Genomic DNA, 17,885 nt, shown 5'->3' with positions numbered 1-17,885 from the left:
ATTTCCATTCCATGAACATAATGTCTCTCAATTTATATGATTTATTTTATCAGCATTTTGTAGTTTCCACCAGATTTTATAAATGTTTTATTAGATTTATACCTAAGCATTTCATTCTGGGGAGCTATTATAAATGGTACTTTAAAGTTTGGATTTCCTTGTGCATTGCTAGGAAATAGAAATGTAATTGATGTTTTGTGTGTTGATCTCGTGTTTTGGACCTGGCTAAACAAACGTATTAGTTCTAGTTTTGTTGTAGATTCTTTGAGATTTTCTACACATATAATCATGAAATCTGCAAAAAAATGTCAGTTCTATTTCTTCCTTTGCAGCGTGTATTCTTTTTCTTTTTGTCTCATTATACTGGATAAGACTTCTAGTATAATGTTAACAGGACTGATGAAAGTAGACATCCTTGCCTTGTTCCTAATCATAGAGCAAAGTATTCAGTCTTTCATCAAGTATGATGTTACGTGTAGATTTTTGGAGATGGTCTTTACCAGGTTGAGGAAGTTTTCATCTATTCTTAATCATTTGTATTATGGATGAATGTTAAATTTTGTCAAATGCTTTTTCTGCATCAATTGATAAGTGATTTTCTTCTTTAAACTGTGAATATGATTGATATCCTGAACATTTTTAATATGACATTATAAAACTGGTTGCTTAAAGTATATGGAAAACATTTATATTTTTGTTTTAGTGGTCAATATGATTTTCAGGCCACATGTTTCCATCAGCTTTCTGTGGGCTGATGGCTCAAAGTCAGTTCAGTTCTCAAATCTTTTTGTAGTGTTATTCAGGTGTGTGTGTGTGTGTGTGTGTGTGTGTGTGTGTGTGTGTGTGTGAGAGACACAATGGTTAACCTAGAACCAGAGGTGCTGTGTAATTTCCAGAACTTCTAAGTAATAAACCTTGTCTCTTTCAAAGTTTCTTTACAGTCATTGCTGATGGTGTCTTGCAATCATAATGAGAAATACAAGGGCTGGTCCAGCCACAACACTGGTAATCAATAGGCTGAGACTGACACAAAACACATGCTTAGAAAATTTAATATGGTTAAGATGACAACATTCCCCAAATTGACCTATAAATTCAATGCAATCTCTATCAAAATCCCAGCTTTCTGTTTAGAAATTGACAAGGTGATGCTAAAAATCATATAGAAATGTGAGTAATCTAGAATAGCTGAAACAGCCTCTTGAAAAGTAGGAATGAAGTTGGAGACTTCACATTTCTTGATTTCAAAACTCATTACAAAGCTACAGTAATCAAAGTGGTGTGTTACTGGCATAAGGATAGACATATGGGCAAATGCAATAGAATTGAGAGTCTAGAAATGAGCTATCACATTTACAGTAAATAAATTTTCAACAGGGGTGCTAATATTTTTTTTCAACGAATGGTGCTGGGACAACTGGATATCTACATGCAAGAAAATAAAGTTGGACCCCTACATCACATCATATATAAAAATTAATTCAAAATAAATTTAAGGCATAAATATAAGAGCTAAAACTATAAAACTACTAGGATACAACATGCGGGCAAATCTTCATGACCTCGGATTAGGCAATGGTTTCTTAGATATGACACAAAAACAAAAATATTCAAAAAACTGATAAATTGGACTTCAAAATGTTAAACTTTTATGCTTCAAATAACACTTATCAAGAAAATAAAAAGAAAATCCATAGAATCAAAGAAAATATTTGCAAATCATATATATGATTTATGAATATATATGAAAATATATAAAGAACTCTTTCCACTCAATAATAGAGACAAATGACCCAATTACAAATTGGCAAAGAATTTGAATAGATACTTCTCCAAAGAGAATACTCAAATGGCAAATAAGTACATGAAAATAAATCCTCAACATCATTAACCATCAGGAAAATGTAAATCAAAACCACAATAAGATACCACTTCACACCCACATGGATGGCTATAATTAAAAGATAATTACAAGTATTAGAGAAAATGTGGAAAAACTGGAACTCTTATACACAGCTGGTGGGAATGTAAAATAGTGCATGGTCCAGCAATTCTACTCCTAAGTACATACATAAGAGAAATGAAATATATGTCCATACAAAACTTATAAATGAATGTTCATAACACAATTATTCATAATGGCCAAAAAGTAGAAACAACCCAAATTCCCATCAATTGATGAGTGAATAAACAAAATGTGATATATCCATTCAATAGAATATTACGGCAATAAAAGGAAATGAAGTATGACACATGCTATAACATGAATAAACCTGGAAAACATTATGCTAAGTGAATAAAGCCAAACACATAAGGCTACACATTGCATGATTTAATTTATATGAAATGTCCAGAATAGGCAAATCTATAGAGAAAGAAAGTAAATTAGGGTTTGCCTAGGGCTGGGGGTAGGAGGATAGGGTGGAATAGGAATTGACTGCTAATAACCTTTAGTCATCTTGCAAAGCAGTGGAATGGGGCAAGAGGGAACCCAAAGATATCTAGTCACCAAGGCAAAGCAACTTGGGATATTAAGTAGGAAATTTACACAAACGGTAAGAAAGCATTAAGATATCTTAAGGGTGCAACATGCTCTCTCTCCTGTCCCTAGTCCATCAAAAATGGCGATATGACCAGACTAGCACAGGGGGTCTGGGGCCAGAATTAGGGAGGTATTTTCCCTATAACTTCTCCATTGACTGCTCCCCATCAGATATCCATCCTAGGATCGATATCCAAAATATTTGATGTGTATGTGTGTGTGTGTGTGTGTGTGTGTGTGTGTGTGTGTGTGTGTGATCTCCTTAAAGCTTTATTAATGAAAGACTGGGCAAGCGGTTGATGCTTGTGTTCATTTCACATCTCACTGATTTCACAGGTGGAAATTTCTCCTCTTGACAGAAGATAAAAGCCAAAAGAGATTTTAGCATGCCACTCCAAGCAGATTTTTCAAGTTTAGATTCTAAAAAGCTGCCTAACCATGAAAGCAGGACTACATTTGGGTGAAAATCCTGATCCCCATCTTTTTGTCATCTAGGAAGAAGCAAAGAAAGCAAGCAACCTGAGATAGGAAACAAAAGGTATTGGGTCCAGATGTGAACACCATGCCTGTCTGTCAGGTAGGGGTCTCTCTCCCTAGACTGGGCACCCCCCCACCCCACTCATAAGGATGCTCTTTCTATAGACTCGTCCATCAATTTACACCTAGCTTACTTTCTCTTCCTGTGAAAGCCTCTAAACAGAGAAAGAAACCAGATAGACCCTGAGGCACAGACTTTACTAGGCAGGAGAAAAAAACATCCTTGGGCTATGTATGGGGCTCCTAATCAAGAAGAGGGGAGTTGAGCCATTTTAACAACAAATATTAATTTTTTATTAAATTTCAAAACAAATACTACAATAATTTCTTCTCTTTCATAAAAAAAACTTAAATAATTATGACACTAACAGTTTGAGAAAAATCAAACAAAGAAAGCAGAAATGATGAAAAGTGATCAAAAGTGATCAAAAGACAAATTCAAGGACAGAATAAATACAGACTATTTACATGTCTGCCTGGCCCTGGTAGCTGCTGCCAGAGTTCCAAACCCTCAGTCTCAGAATTAGCAAGAGTTCAAAATCTCCTCCAGCTTCAGCATGTCCAAGGGGGGGATTCTGGTGACTTCAAAGAAGACCCTGTAAAAGGAAGAGTTGTCCACTCAGTGTAAAATAGGCCCAAACAAGGAAGTTCCATGGAATAAGTGGGACATAGGGCCCTTGGTTCCCTATCTTGCTTCAACCATGGAATAGAAAGTAAAGTGAAAAGAACCTCAATATTTCTTTTCCCTCAAGTGAAGCTAGTCTGGGCCTTTCCGTGATTGAGCACAAACCGAACCTCAACTGGAGCCCGGTACTTACTCATGAGAATACTTGGAAAGCACAGTCTTGAACCTATCGCAAGAACGCAAAGTCAGCAGGATGTTCAGCTGCTTGACCAAAGGGTGAATATCAGAGGTCTTGTAGCCACTGTAATACTCCAGGGTAGGAGCCTGGAAGAAGCAACACAAACAGTGACTTTTACAACAGGAAGCAGCCCCTTCTTCCATCTGTACTATCTCAAATCCAAACTTCTTATCCATGGTATAGAAAGGGAAGATAATGAAACATTTCAAAGAGTCATACGGCACAGAGACAGACCAATAATTATAGGGTACTACCTAAAAGAATAGATTCCTGCCACAAACTAGTGGCATCCATACATATGGATACTATATCCATATATATGAATTGAATATTAGCCCTGGCCATAGGTATTCAGGTATGCTGAAATCCACCACCGAAGAATCTAAGGAACAGGACTGACTTTGTAATTTACTCACTCTCAGATCAAGAGCCAATGGCCAGGCAAACCTCAGAACAAACATGAGGTCCTAACTCAACAGCCAACAGGAACTTAATGCTGTTCTTCCTCTCTGACTCTAACAGTTATCATTCTATGCATTCATTTTATCATTCAACTTTAAAGATGCCTATTATGTGATAGAAGCAATATGGCAGAGTATTAAAGAGCAAAGATTCTGGAGGCAAGCAGCATGGCCTTGAACCAGTTATTTAACCTCTTGGTGCCTCAGCTTCCCAATCTGCCAAATGGAGATCATAACAGTAATTACATTATAGGATTACATTAGTTAATATATACAAAGTGCATAGAACAGAATATAGCACATAGTAATTGCCTAAAATAAAATGCTAGCTAGGATTAACAATATTACCAATCCCTGAAGAAGATGCTGGGAATATAAAGATGACTAAAGCTCCTGCCCTTAAGGAGTCTGTAGTCTAGTGGGGGAAACAGATATGCACACAGAGAATTACAAAATGTGTGAGAAGTTCTATGATGGAAGTGATTATGGGGCACTGGAGGAACAGGGCAGCAGAACCCATGAACTTTGGCCAGGAGAGACACAGAAAGCTTCATAGAGAAGGGCACATCTGCAATGAGTGTTGAAAGTCAACTGGGAACTCCACAGGCAGAGAAAGGAATGCTCTATAAGGTAGTGGTTTTCTAAAAATACCTTAAACTATTTTCTCTGAACTCTTTTTTAAAAATATCTTACCTGGAAGCCCAAACATCTTACTTGGAATTGGGGGGGGGAGGGCTAAGAAGCCCACCCTCAGGGACCTTTTATATGGCCCCTGAGACATTTCTGCAGAAACTCCAGAGCTCTACTGAATACTATTTGGAAACCACTACCACAGTCAAAGGACAGTCATTGGCATGCTGAGCAGGGGAGTAACACATTATATTTGGTGTGTTAAATAAGATTAATGGCCCCATTGTCACAACATAGATTCAGGCCCCAATGTAGGCCCCTTGACTATTATCAAAGCTTACTTGCTAGTGTTGCCACTTTTACACTTTCATCTAGTATACCTTCTATACTGCTATATCAATACTGTTTCCAAAACACACTAAAGGGAGTATGTCACATCTCTCGCTAAAAAACTTCCAATGCCTTAGCATAAAGTGGGTTTCTCAGCACCAAAGGTCTCTGAATCCCTACCCCTTTTCTCCCTCCCCCGGGGCAAGTGTTTACCCAGTGTCCAAGCTTCTGCATGTAGAGGGCCAGGAGGAAGGAGCCAGCAGCTAGCTTGGAAGCTCTCTCTTGGATATAGTCGTATTCCAGCAGGGTCATCTCACAGATGAAGCGGGACAAGGTCAGTGTCTTCATGCTGGCATGGATACACTAAGGACAGCAAGAATAGCTCAGCAAGCAATTCAGAAAACCAGCACCAAGCAGAATATCTAAATGGCTTGCTGCCTAAACAATGTATCTCTCCTGCCACCATGACTCACACTAAGGCATCTTATTCCAGAAAGCTTAAGGTGGAGGGGAGGGAGTAAGGTTCTGAAATTACCAATGAAATTAGCTACCTTTAAAGTTTTTAACCAAATTATAAAGTGTGTTTGTGTTAACTTCCCACCTCTCCTTTCTGCATGAGTCATCCTTTGAAGAGCCAAAGCCCTCTAACTATAACTTTGCACCTGGTTCCACCTTAAGAAGTGTTCCATGATCCAAAAGAACTCCTTCCTCTTTCTTGTTTGTATCTTTTTTAAAAATTATAACCTATAACACACATAGAAAAAGTACACAACACCTACTTATAGAATACAGTGAATAATTATAAAGTGACCACCCCTGTAACCAATACTCAGGTGAAGGAAGAGAATTTTGCCAGCATCTCCCCCAAAATTCCCATGTGTCCCTTTCTGATCAAAGAATCTTCCCTCCCTCCCCTACTTTGCTCTCATCTCAAAACTTTATAAGTATACTGTGAAAATCTGAAATGTTCTTCCTTCCACACTTAAAGATTGCCAGTCTAAGAGGGTGGATTGAAGAAGAAATTCCCCTGCCCCTAGTTGTCCCTTTCCCTTTACCTACCATCAGGCAGCCTCTCTGGGTTTGGAGGGAACTAACCCAGCAGTGGGAGAACGGAGATATGCCTCCTCTATCTTACCATAGCATATCTACGCAGAAAATGATAGGCGGTGGGAATGTTGATATCAAATTTGAGGGTCTGTAGGATGCTGATTTCCATGGCAAGCATCTCATCTCGTTGATACATATCATCACAGATGTACAGGAACTCATCCAGACAAGGTGGGTAGGGTTCCTACAGGTGGAGAGGAGAGGCAGTCACAACCAGGCAAAGACAGTCCACTCCTCTCTGCTTGGAGATGAAAAGCAGAGGGGGAGAAGAATGAAGGAAAGGAGGCGATAACATTTTCTGACATAGACCTTCAAGTTAGCTTAGAGTCAGCCTCTGGTTGATTTTAGTGGCCCATCTGAAAAACAAATTCAGAGACACAGCAGAGATAAGCCTCAAAACTGCACCACTGGAGAAAGGATGGGGCCTCTTGGGGTGGATTCTTACAGCATTAAAAAAAGCACATGATGTGGCACAAGGATTGAGATCAATGATCTCTCTTCTAATGAGAGCCAGGAATTGGAAATCTATGGCCTGCTCTGGGAAAAGGAGGAAAGGAGACCACAAAAAAGGGAACTACAGATGGGAAATAAGCCCTCACTTTGTGTCCTAGTCTAAAGAATAGATAGGAATGTTTGGGAAGGGTACCACAGGGGTAACAAGCAGTGAGAAAAAGGCAGCCAGGCACAGAGGTAGCCAAGCCAAGACTGAGGACTGCAGAGGGTGGGAAGATGTGCACTGCGGCTAGACTGGGAAGATCCAGGCCAGGCCAAGGGTAAGAATCCCGGTCTGAGAGCACCTTCCTGTGCCCCGCCCTCTGTAGGTTGAACTTTGGTTTTGGGGAGAGGACTGGGAGGCAGGAAAACCCCTGAATCTGCCTACCCACCCAAGCCTTCTTCCCACACCTTTCTCTCTATATTTTCAGATCACAAACTGGACCAATACTCTGGGTTTTTAGACAAGGAAATTGAGGACCAGAGAGAGGAAGTAACTCTCTACAAGTTCATACAGCAACATAGTATAAGACCAGAGCAAGAAACTTTCTCTCCCATTGCTCTATTCACCACTGGCTCCTTCCTCTCTTCTCATACCATCTCCACACCTCCTTGCAAAAGTTTTTCTGTACTTCTCAATCTTGTAAGAAGACACACCTTCTCTAAAAAACTTAGTGGGACCCTTTATCCTGGCAACCAGAAGAGAGGTGCTACTGGTTCCAAGATTTGCTAAGAAGGGTCCCTCATACTCTCTTCCTCCCTTCTGCTCTCTAGGGATCCCAGTTGCATTTCTAACCCCCTTGAGGCTGAGGCAAAAAGTATTTACTCAAGCCATAAGGATGGTCCTAGGCAGGGAAAGGGAAGAGGAGAGAGAGGAAGAAGGGAAGGAGGGAGAGAAAGAGGGAAGAAGACAGAGGGAGGGGGAAAAATGGAAAGAACTAGGGAGTGAATGAGCAGGAGAGGAAATGAGCCAGAGAGGGAAGCAGTAAGGGAGGGAGTAAGGGAGAGTGTGAGGGAAGAGGAAGGGAGAGAGGGAGAAAGGGAAGGAGGCGGCTAGGGAGCAAGGGAGGGAAGGAGGATGGAAGGGAGCAAGTAAGAGTGGGTGGGAGAGAATGATTAAGGAAGCAAGCAAGAGAGGGAGCTATCAGAGAGGGAGCACGGAGGAAGCAGGGAGAAGGAGGAGCAAGGGAACAAGGGAGCAAGTGAGTAGGGAAGGATGTGAGCCAGAAAGGGAAACAGTGAGGGAGAGAGCAAAGGAAGAGACTAGGGATCAGGGTGGGAGGTAGGGAAGGGAAAAGAGAGGATGAATGAGAAGAAATTAGTAGAAAAGTGGGGAGGAAGGTAAAGGGATCAAAGGCAGGGGAAGGGAGGAAGGTACAAGAGAAGCAATGTGAGGGAGGGAAGGATAAGCAAGGGAAAGAGGGTGGAATGGAGGGATGGAGGGGAGAGGGTTAGCTAGGAAAGGAGAGGAGAGTAAGCAATGGAAGGGGGAGAGAAAGGAAGGAAGGGAGGAAAGAAGGCAAGGTGGGAGTGTAGGAGGGAGGAAGATGGAGGTACGGGGTGTGAGGGTAGGAAGGAGGCTGGAAGGGAGACACAGGAGCTAGGGATGGAACAAAGGTGGAAGGCAAGGAGGGATGGAGCAGGGAATGGAGTGAGGGAGCAATTGAAGAGGTAGGGGAGTAAGAGAGGGAGCCAGAAAGGGAGGGAGGAAGCCCAGTATGGAGTGAGCGAGTACACAAAGCAGGGATGGAGGGATCAAGAGATGGATTGAGAGAAGGCTAGAGGGAGGAGGGATGCTAGGGAATGAGGGAATAAGTGAAATAAGGGTGAAAGTAAAGGAGGGCAGAAGTGAAGTGAGGTGGCAAGAGAAGAAGGGAGAGAAGGAAGCAAGTAAGGAGCAAAGAAAAGAAGGCTGGACTTAGGAAGGGAACTACTTACTGACTGAGGAAGGCAGTGAATGAGCAAAGGAGGAGGAAGGCAGGATGTCAGTTAGGGATAGAGCTGAGCATGGAGGAAGCAAGCGACAGAGCACAAATACAAACTCACAGTTCTAAAGTTCTTTGAATTCTGTAAAAGTGGCTACAACTTGGTCTTAAACCCTAAAATTTCACACAACTAGCCTATCTGAAGGAAAAATGAAAGTTGAACAAAATCATTTAGCATCTAAAGAGGTGGAAAGAATCAGAGAGACTAGTTAGGTGGATTGCAGCTATGAAGGAAAGGCCAGCTAATTGCTTTTATCCTGCCACTTCAAAAATAACTATTTCAGCTAGACTTACTGCCACGTACAATGAGGCCATTTCTTCTTACATGTCTCCAGCACCCAGGTTTGGAAATGCTTTCTTATATATGCAGTTCTAGATTCCACTAGATGGAGATGGAGTCCGTGAAAGAAGAAAAGGGTGGGGGACAGAGAATCATGGACCGAAAGGAAATCTTAAAAAGGACAACCCATTTAATTAAGCACATGCCCGCATACATGCATCTTACAGGAAATGGGAGAACCTTGTTGATGCCAGAAAACAAATACACCATTGCCATTCAACACCAACTTCCCTGATGGGGAAAATGGACAAAAAATTGGTAGGAAAATTATTTGTGTGTGTGTATGTAATTGTATACACACACAGGTACAAATATATACTAACATATATACACATGTGTGTGTACATGTGCACATACATGCATATAATATATACATACACATGTATGCATACATATGCACATATACACATATAAAGAGACGCATACATAGACATACATATGTAACTGACTTGGATAAAAATCTGACTAATTAGTTCTTTCCAGGTCCTATAGACTCAAGCTCACCTCAAATTTTGCTGCAATCAGAAAAGCAGTGGAACCGAGGAGTTGCAGCTTGTCCCTCTTGCATATTACCTTCATAAGGTAGTGATCCACCAGCTTCACTGCCAAGTAGAGGGTCTCGTGACTCACCTCAAAAGTCATCTGGAGGAATACACAAACAGGGCAGAAATCTGTATATTGTCCAGCTCTAAAATCACATCCAGATAAATCTAACTACCTGGTCTGTGGCATTGAGAACAGTGGAGCTATACCAGACCTGGCCAGCTAAGACTCTGCTATGAATGTGGAAACTACTTCAGATAGCTGCCTGATTATATCTCCCGCACCTTTGAGGACTCTGGCATTATCTATCCCTACACATTTAGGTAGGTGACCAGTCTTACAAATCAGAGAGACAGGCTCTGCCTTCTTTATGAACACCTTAAGTGAATACATCCTCTCCCCTTGATCTCCAATACGTACATAGAGTCTTGCTTTCCCTATTTGCTATTCCCTTATACAGTGAACTCCCAAAAGAGATTGTTTATTTAGCTCTGAAACACAGGGGTTTGTTTATTAGTTTATTCATCCATTAGTTTCTCTTCTCAACTAGCTATGCTATTAGAATGTATAGACTGAAAGCAAGTACCAATAGCACCATTTAAAAGTGAGCTGAGGGGCTGGAGAAGCCAGAATGAAATTGAAACATTAGTAGTATAACCATCCTTCTCTTCTTTTATTTATCCTTGTCTTGCATTCACCAATTCCAAGAAACCATCTCCTATAGCAATAGTCCCAGAATTAGTGTGGGCCTATAAAGCATCTTTGTGAAAATTAGAAAAAAGGTGCCTTCTTTGGGTGAACACAGCCCTGCAGGCACACATCTTATCAAGTAGACAATACCCTTATATGAATTAGCAAAAGGTGTCCCTGCCTCAGGGCATAACAACCCCACAGCCAGAATGCACAGTTTGGCAAACAGCGTATGAGCTGGATTCCACTGCCTGCTTTTGCCCTGGCTAAAGGCCACGTATAGGCACAATTTGCACCATACACAGGGGTCCTACCCAATCTTCAGTGATGCTTCTTCCTCACAATCCCCTTAGGATCTTAGGATTCAAGAACAATAGAATCTATATTAGCCCAACACCTCAAACAATGCTTGAATTCTCTCTTTAATGTCCCCACCAAATAAGTTGTTCAGTTCCTGTCATAGAACCTCCAAATACATCCCAATAACTCTTTGAATATTTTTAACAGAAAGTGCTTCCTTATATTGAGAAGAAATCATCCTCCCTGTAAGCTTCACTCACTTCATTGGGCCCTCTTTCGTGTAGGCTACTCTTATTGACTGGAGTCTAGATGACCACAGAGTAGGTCAGTAAGAAGCTTTGGAGAAATTAATGTATATTAGCACAGGCAAATGATCATCAGAAGATAATTGAATACATTGGTTAAGCAATACATACATTAAGTTTCTGAATAACAGAAATACCAAAAAGCTGTTCTTACTGTTCCTGGGATACGGCCTTGGCTACAGAAATCTGTATTTATTAGTTTCCTATTGCTGCTATAGTAAATTATTACACACTTAGTGGCTGAAAACAATACAGATTCATTATCTTACAGATATGGATGTCAGAAGTCCAAAATGGGACTCACGGGGCTAAAAACATCAATGTGTTAGCAGGGCTGTGTTTCTTTCTGGAGGTTCTAATGGAGAATCCTTTTTCTAGCTTCTAGAAGTTGCCTGCATTCCTTGGTCCCTTCCAGCCTCAAAGCCAACAATGGCTAGCCAAGTCCTTCTCACACTGCATTACTCTCTGCCTCCTTCTTCCACATTTAAGGACCATTGTGATTACATTGGGCCCATATGGATAATCCAGGGTAATTGCCCTTTCTTAAATTCAGTTTAGTGCAAAATTAATTTCGTAGTCTACTTAATTTCCCTTTGTCATGTAAGGTAACATATTCACAGTTCTGGGAACTAGGATGTGGACATTTTATTCTGCCTACTACATTTGCCAAAGGAATGTTATAAGAAAGAAATGAGGAGAGTTTGTGCACATGAAGGTTAATGACTACCACCTTAAGTACCGAGAAACTGAGGTCAAATAATTACAAAAAAAGAAGGTAGGAATGGAAAGCAACAGTTCTCTGAGGATGGTGCCTCTGTGAGCAAATGACAAAGCCAGAGCTTATATAGCCTCCTTCTAGTACCTCACACAGGCACTTGACCACCCATGCAGCATGTTATCATCAAATGGTAACATCTAAAAGTGTGGGTAATATCTGAATGAATGGCTGAAATTTGAAGTCAATAAATATTTAAAACAGCAGCTGTGTCAATTATAGCAATTTTTCTTCCTTGAATGTAAGACAATACTCTCCTAACATAATTCTACCAGTTGGGACTGCATGGAATAAGTCTAATTCTTCTTGTGACAACCCTTCAGCTACTGAAGAGTTACTATGTCTCCTATAAATCTCCATTCTAGACCAAATAGCTTGACTTCTAACTGTTCTTCAAACGGTATGGTTTTCTGTCTCATTAGCATCAGTCTCCAAATGAAGAGCCTAACTTTATCACAGTTAGAAGAGAGGCAGTGCTCCAGCTGCGACAAAACTTTTTAGCACAGTAGCAAGTTTCTCTTCCTTATAACTGCCTTTGGTCAGTACACCCTTCCAATTCTTCATAAACAACTATTCTCCTTATCTGGAATTGGGTAAGAAGAAACAAAAGGGAAGTAATAAATAAAACTATAGAAAATATAAAGATTAATCTTAGTCTCAAACTAGGAGACAAATCTGACAAAATGCATCTCAAACTCCAAAACTAAAAGATCATCTTCTACAAAGATGAATAAACAGAGAAATCCAACCAGATATGGGCAGGGGGGAGGGAAACAAGTAATTTTTAAAAGAGAAATGTTCTGAGGAACCAGAGCAAATGTCTACTTATGAAATCTTTTTACTCCGAAGAACTGGAATAAACTTTTAAAAAATATATTCTCAATAAGACCTGAAAGGACACTTTTCTATGAAAAGAGAACATGGGATACAAAAAGTCTTGTTTCTAAAGAAAAAGAAATTATTTAATTTAAAAATGTAATAGAGGCAGTGAACAGTATAGTTATAATCATGACAAAAATCAAATCAGTGATTCCAAAGGCTACTTTAAAACATTCTCCTAGAACTGAGAGGTAAAGAAAATGAATGAAAACTTGAGATACAAAGAGAACAGATTTCAGGCAGCAATAACAATACACACACACACACACACACACACACACACACACACCCTCTTTTCCCCTCTCTCCCTCTCCATTAAAATGAGAGAAAAAGAAGAGAAATAATAAAGAAATAATACATAGAAAATTATCCAAGACAAAGAAAGACTGAACCTTCAGATTGAAAGGACCAAACAAAATTAAGGAAAACAGGTCTACATCTAGAAACGTCAAAAATAATTATATTTTTAGGGAAGCTAATGTATTAAACACAAATAATCTTGATCTAAAGTCTATATTATTTTGACTATAAATGGAAGAAATAAACTAAAAGTATACAAATTATCTTACTTGAAGGGAAATTAATAGTTCAGTCTCACCAAAGGGGTTGGCTAACTAAATAATGACTACATCCATATAATAGAATATTATATAGCAGTTTAAAATAAGATAGATTTATACTTAAAGGAAAGGTTATAAAGATTTATTCTTTTTTCATTAAATAACTTTTAAAACTTTTCAATGACAGTTGGCATACAATATTAAATTAGTTTCAGGCATATAACAGTGATTAGACATTTACATATCTTACAAAGTGATCACCCTGATAAATCTAGTACCCATGTGACATCATACATAATTATTACATTATTATTGACTCTATTCCTTATGCTATATTTTACAGCCCCGTGACTATTTTGTATAACTACCAATTTGTACCTCTTAATCTCTTTCCCTATTTTACCCACCCCCTACACCCCTCCAATATGGCAACCATCAAAATGTTCTATGAGTTTATTTCTGTTTTGTTTATTTTATTCTTTAGATTTGACATGTAAGTGAAATCATATAGCATTTGTCTTCCTCTGTCTGACCTACTTCACTCAGCACAGTACCATCTAGGTCCATCCATGTTGTTGCAGATGGCAAGATTTCATTTTTTTATGGCTGAGTAATATTCCATGGTAAATACGTACCACTTCTTCTTTACCCATTCATCCATTGATGGACACCCAGGCTGCCTCCATTTCTTGGCTATTGTAAATAACATTGCAATGAACATATGGATACACACGTCTCTTTGAAGTAGTGTTTGGGGTTTCTTCAGAGAAATACTCAGAAGTGAAATTACTGGGTCCTTCTTTGGCTCTTATTATAGCCTTTGTTTTCAAGTCTGGTTTAAGTATTGCTAGCCTAGTTATTTTTTAATTCATTTCTATTTTCGTAAAGTACCCAGCAAAGAGAAATGTTCTGAGGAACCAGAGCAAATGTCTACTTATGAAATCTTTTTACTCCGAAGAACTGGAACAAACTTTTAAAAAATATATTCTCAATAAGACCTGAAAGGACACTTTTCTATGAAAAGAGAACATGGGATACAAAAAGTCTTGTTTCTATAGAAAAAGAAATTATTTACTTTCAGTCTGTGTGTGTCTTTCAATCTAAAGTGAGTCATTTGTAGGCAGCATATGTATGGGTCTTCTTTTCTTATCCATTCAGCCACTCTATATATCTTTTGATTGGAGCACTTAATCCATTTACATTTAAAGTAATTGTTGCTAGATATGTAGTTAATGCCCTGTTATTAATATTTTTATCTTTCTTTTTCTTCTTAAAGAAGTCTCTATAAGATTTCCTGTAATACTAAACTCCTTTAGCTTTTTCTTGTCTGGGAAACTCTTTATCTGTCCTTAGATTCTAAATGATAGCTTTGCTGGGTAGAGTAATCTCGGTTGTAGGTTCTTCCTCCTCATCACTTTGAATATTTCATGCCAATCCCTTCTGTCCAACAAAGTTTCTACTGAGAGATCAGCTAATAATCTTCTGGGAGCGGCCTTGAAGGCAACTAACTGCTTTTCTCTTGCTACTTTTAAGAAGATTCTCTCTTTGTCTTTAACCTTTGGTATTTTAATGTCTTGGTGTGGGCTTCTTTGGGTTCATCTTGTTTGCTACTTTCTGTGCTTCCTAGGCTTGCATATCTGTTTCCTTTGCCAGGTTAGGGAAGCTTTCAGTCATTTTTTCTTCAAATACATTCTCAATCTCTTGCTCTCGCTCCTCCTTCTGTTGCCCCTATGACATGAATGTTGGTACACTTGATATTGTCCCAGAGGCCCATTAAACTATTCTCATTTTTTTTTATTCTTTTTTCTTGATGTTGTTCTGATTGGGTGTTTTCTGCTACCTTGTCTTCCAAATTGCTGATTCAATCTTCTGCTTCACCTAATCTACTGTTGCTTCCCTCTAATGTATGCTTCATTCAGTTATTGTATTATTCATTTTTGACCAGCTCTTTTTTATGTTTTCAATCTCTATTTTTATGTTTTCTGTCTCTTTGTTAAACTTCTCACTGAGCTCATCGATTCTTCCCCTAAGTTCACTGAGCATCCTTATAACCAGTGTTTTGAACTCTGCATCTGGTAGATTGTTTTTTTTCCATTTGTCGAGTTCTTTTTCTGGAGCTTTGTTCTGTTTTTTCATTTGGGACATGTTTCTTTGTCTCCCCATTTTGATTGTCTCCCTGTGTTTGTTTCTATGTATTAGGTAGGGCTGCTATGTCTCCTGGACTTAGGAAAGTGGCCTTATGTAATAGGTGTCCTGTGGATCCTAGTGGCGTGATCTCCCTGGTCACCAGAGCTAGGTGCTCTAGGTGTGTGCCTTATATTGGTTGTGTGCACCCTCCTCTTGTAGTTGAGCCTTGATTGCTCTTTTCACAGCAATGGGAGGGATTGACCCTTATGCTGATTGGCTGTGAGGACTGGCTGGTGACAACAACAGAGGAGCTGTTGTGCAAGGGCTGACTCTATGGAGCAGGATTCACTTTAGCAGGGCTCTGGTGCCTGTCCAGTTTGCCCTTTGGATGGGTCATCCTTGGATGTGGCTTTATGTCATGCTCAGCCTTGGTCCAAAGCCAGCCACCAGGTGTGCTGGCCACAGGGTCCTACCATAGGCCAAGTTCAGCTGCAGCCTTTGCCCTTCCCAGGGCCACCTGGCATGAGCCACCAAGCAATCCACAGATTGCTGCCACCTGCACTGGGCTTGGAGGTGCCTCAAGAGGCCAAACTGTAAACCAAGGCTGCCTGCTGCTAGTGCCAAGCTTGAGGCTGCTCAGTAAGAGGTACAGAGCACACCAAGAACAGATGCTGCTCATTTGGGTTTTGTAAACCTTTGAGAGATTTTAGAAAAGTCCGCAGCAAAAGCCTAGACAGGCCATTTGTATAGAAAAGCCACTGAAAGTGGTTGGGTGGGCCTACACGTAAAGTGGGATAGGGTCTCAGGGAATCTCCAGCATGGGGTGACCAGTGTTAGCCAAATTGATGGAGATTCAGGTATGGCAGCCACCTGCACCTGCACGCTAGGATGGGGAGAGCTCAACAAAGGAACAGTGTCCTCTGACAACACTTTTGCCTGCAAGAAAGCTGCCCCCTCGCCACCAGCCCTTATCCTGAAGCCAAAAATTTCAGTTCTTCCACACATGTCCCTGGAACCATTCAGGATGCTGCTCCAGTGCTGAAGCTCGGAATGAGTGAGCCCACCAGTAAGTTTATGTGAAGGACCTTTAACAGGAACACTTAAGATTCCAGCTGCTCTTCATCTCACTCAGCCAAAATCTCCACTGATTTTCACAGACAGAAGTTGTGAGGACTTCTCTTTCCTGCACTGGAACCCTGGTTTGAGGAGCTCAGTGTGAGGCTGGAACCCCTTGTACCTCTGGCTAGAACACTGCAGCCGAGATACCCCTCCAAATTTTTAGCTGCCATATGCAGGCTTGGGATCAATCCGTTCTTCATCTCCACCACTTCTACCAGTCTCAAGGTGGCTTCTTATATATTCCCTTGGTTGTAAGACTTCTGTTCATCTAAACTTCAGGTGATTCTCAATGATGATTGTTCTATAGTTTAGTTGTAATTTTGATGTGGTTATAAGAGGAGGCAAGCACACATTTACCTACTCTACCATCCTGACTGGAAATCTCCTACTAAGACTTATTCTTAAAAGAGGAAGTTGCAGAGCAATGTATACAGCATGACCTATTCATATAACAAAAATACCATAAAACCCATACTCCTTAAAATGCAGTATTTATATATTTGCATATATGCATGTGGATTCATTCAAGAATTACTCAATTAATTTAAGATATTTTAAGAAAATATTGTCAAATATTAATAAAAATGCTAAGACAAACAGAAAGTATTCTGAAAGGACACTCTAAATTATTTATAGTTGTTACTTCTGAGAAATAAGATTAGAGGAAAAGAGATCTCAACGTCAGAAACAAGGTGGAGTGAGAGACATCCCCAGATCTCTCTCCTTGAAACAACAATAAGCTGAACATCTAAAACTCAACAAAAACACTCAAACTGCACACCACCACGTCTGAGCGTGGGATCTGCGCCTAAGAGCTACCACAGGTCAGAACCCTGGGTGTTGGGCAGTAGATTAAGAAAAACAAGGAAGCTGCCTCTCACAGCAGGAGCTCCCTCTAGGAGGACAGGGGAGGGGAGAAGGTGCGGCCAGTTCCCTGAACAGGCCTGTATGGGAGAGCTGTGAGCTCCACGTGGCTGATGGCAGAGCCCAGTTATCAGGGCAGAAAGTAGAGAAGTGGGGACGGCAGAGAAGAGGGGATAGCAGAGAAACAACAGTTGATTTTTTACCAGCCACGGTTGCAAAACCAAGGCTGAGCTGCAGCCCACATCCCCCAACACAAAAGAGACCATTCCCCATATCCTCCCACCACACACTGTGGAGACCCAGGGAAATCTGACCAAACACTACCGAAACTGTTGCTAACACTGAAAGGGACTGAGGATAGCAAAAGTGATTAAACATCTGAGTGACTAAATATCTATAAGAAAAAACTGCATTATTAAGACTTTATATAAAGCAG

General features: G+C 40.2%; 1 protein-coding gene across 5 annotated transcripts in view; it reads right to left on the bottom strand.

Annotated features, from left to right (window-relative positions):
* Window positions 1-2,787: 2,787 nt before the first annotated feature.
* Window positions 2,788-17,885, bottom strand: part of CCNB3 (cyclin B3) — a 65,444-nt gene continuing 50,346 nt past the window's right edge. For 4 of the 5 annotated variants that reach the window (XM_039874868.1, XM_039874871.1, XM_039874869.1 and 1 more), the window contains 5 exons: window positions 9,792-9,929; window positions 6,499-6,654; window positions 5,577-5,726; window positions 3,898-4,028; window positions 2,788-3,675 (listed from right to left, as the gene is read on the bottom strand). In XM_039874868.1, coding sequence (XP_039730802.1) covers window positions 3,603-3,675; window positions 3,898-4,028; window positions 5,577-5,726; window positions 6,499-6,654; window positions 9,792-9,929 — 648 coding nt within the window. In that variant the 3' untranslated portion in view covers window positions 2,788-3,602. The remainder of the gene's footprint in view (window positions 3,676-3,897; window positions 4,029-5,576; window positions 5,727-6,498; window positions 6,655-9,791; window positions 9,930-17,885) is intronic. The other variant, XM_039874872.1, reaches the window with a different exon arrangement.

This window comes from Pteropus medius, unplaced genomic scaffold, assembly GCF_902729225.1.
Source record: "Pteropus medius unplaced genomic scaffold, Ma_sr-lr_union100, whole genome shotgun sequence".
Lineage (NCBI taxonomy): Eukaryota > Metazoa > Chordata > Mammalia > Chiroptera > Pteropodidae > Pteropus > Pteropus medius.
The sequence above is the reverse complement of the archived record's forward strand: the minus strand, read 5'-3'. Positions and strand labels throughout refer to the sequence as shown.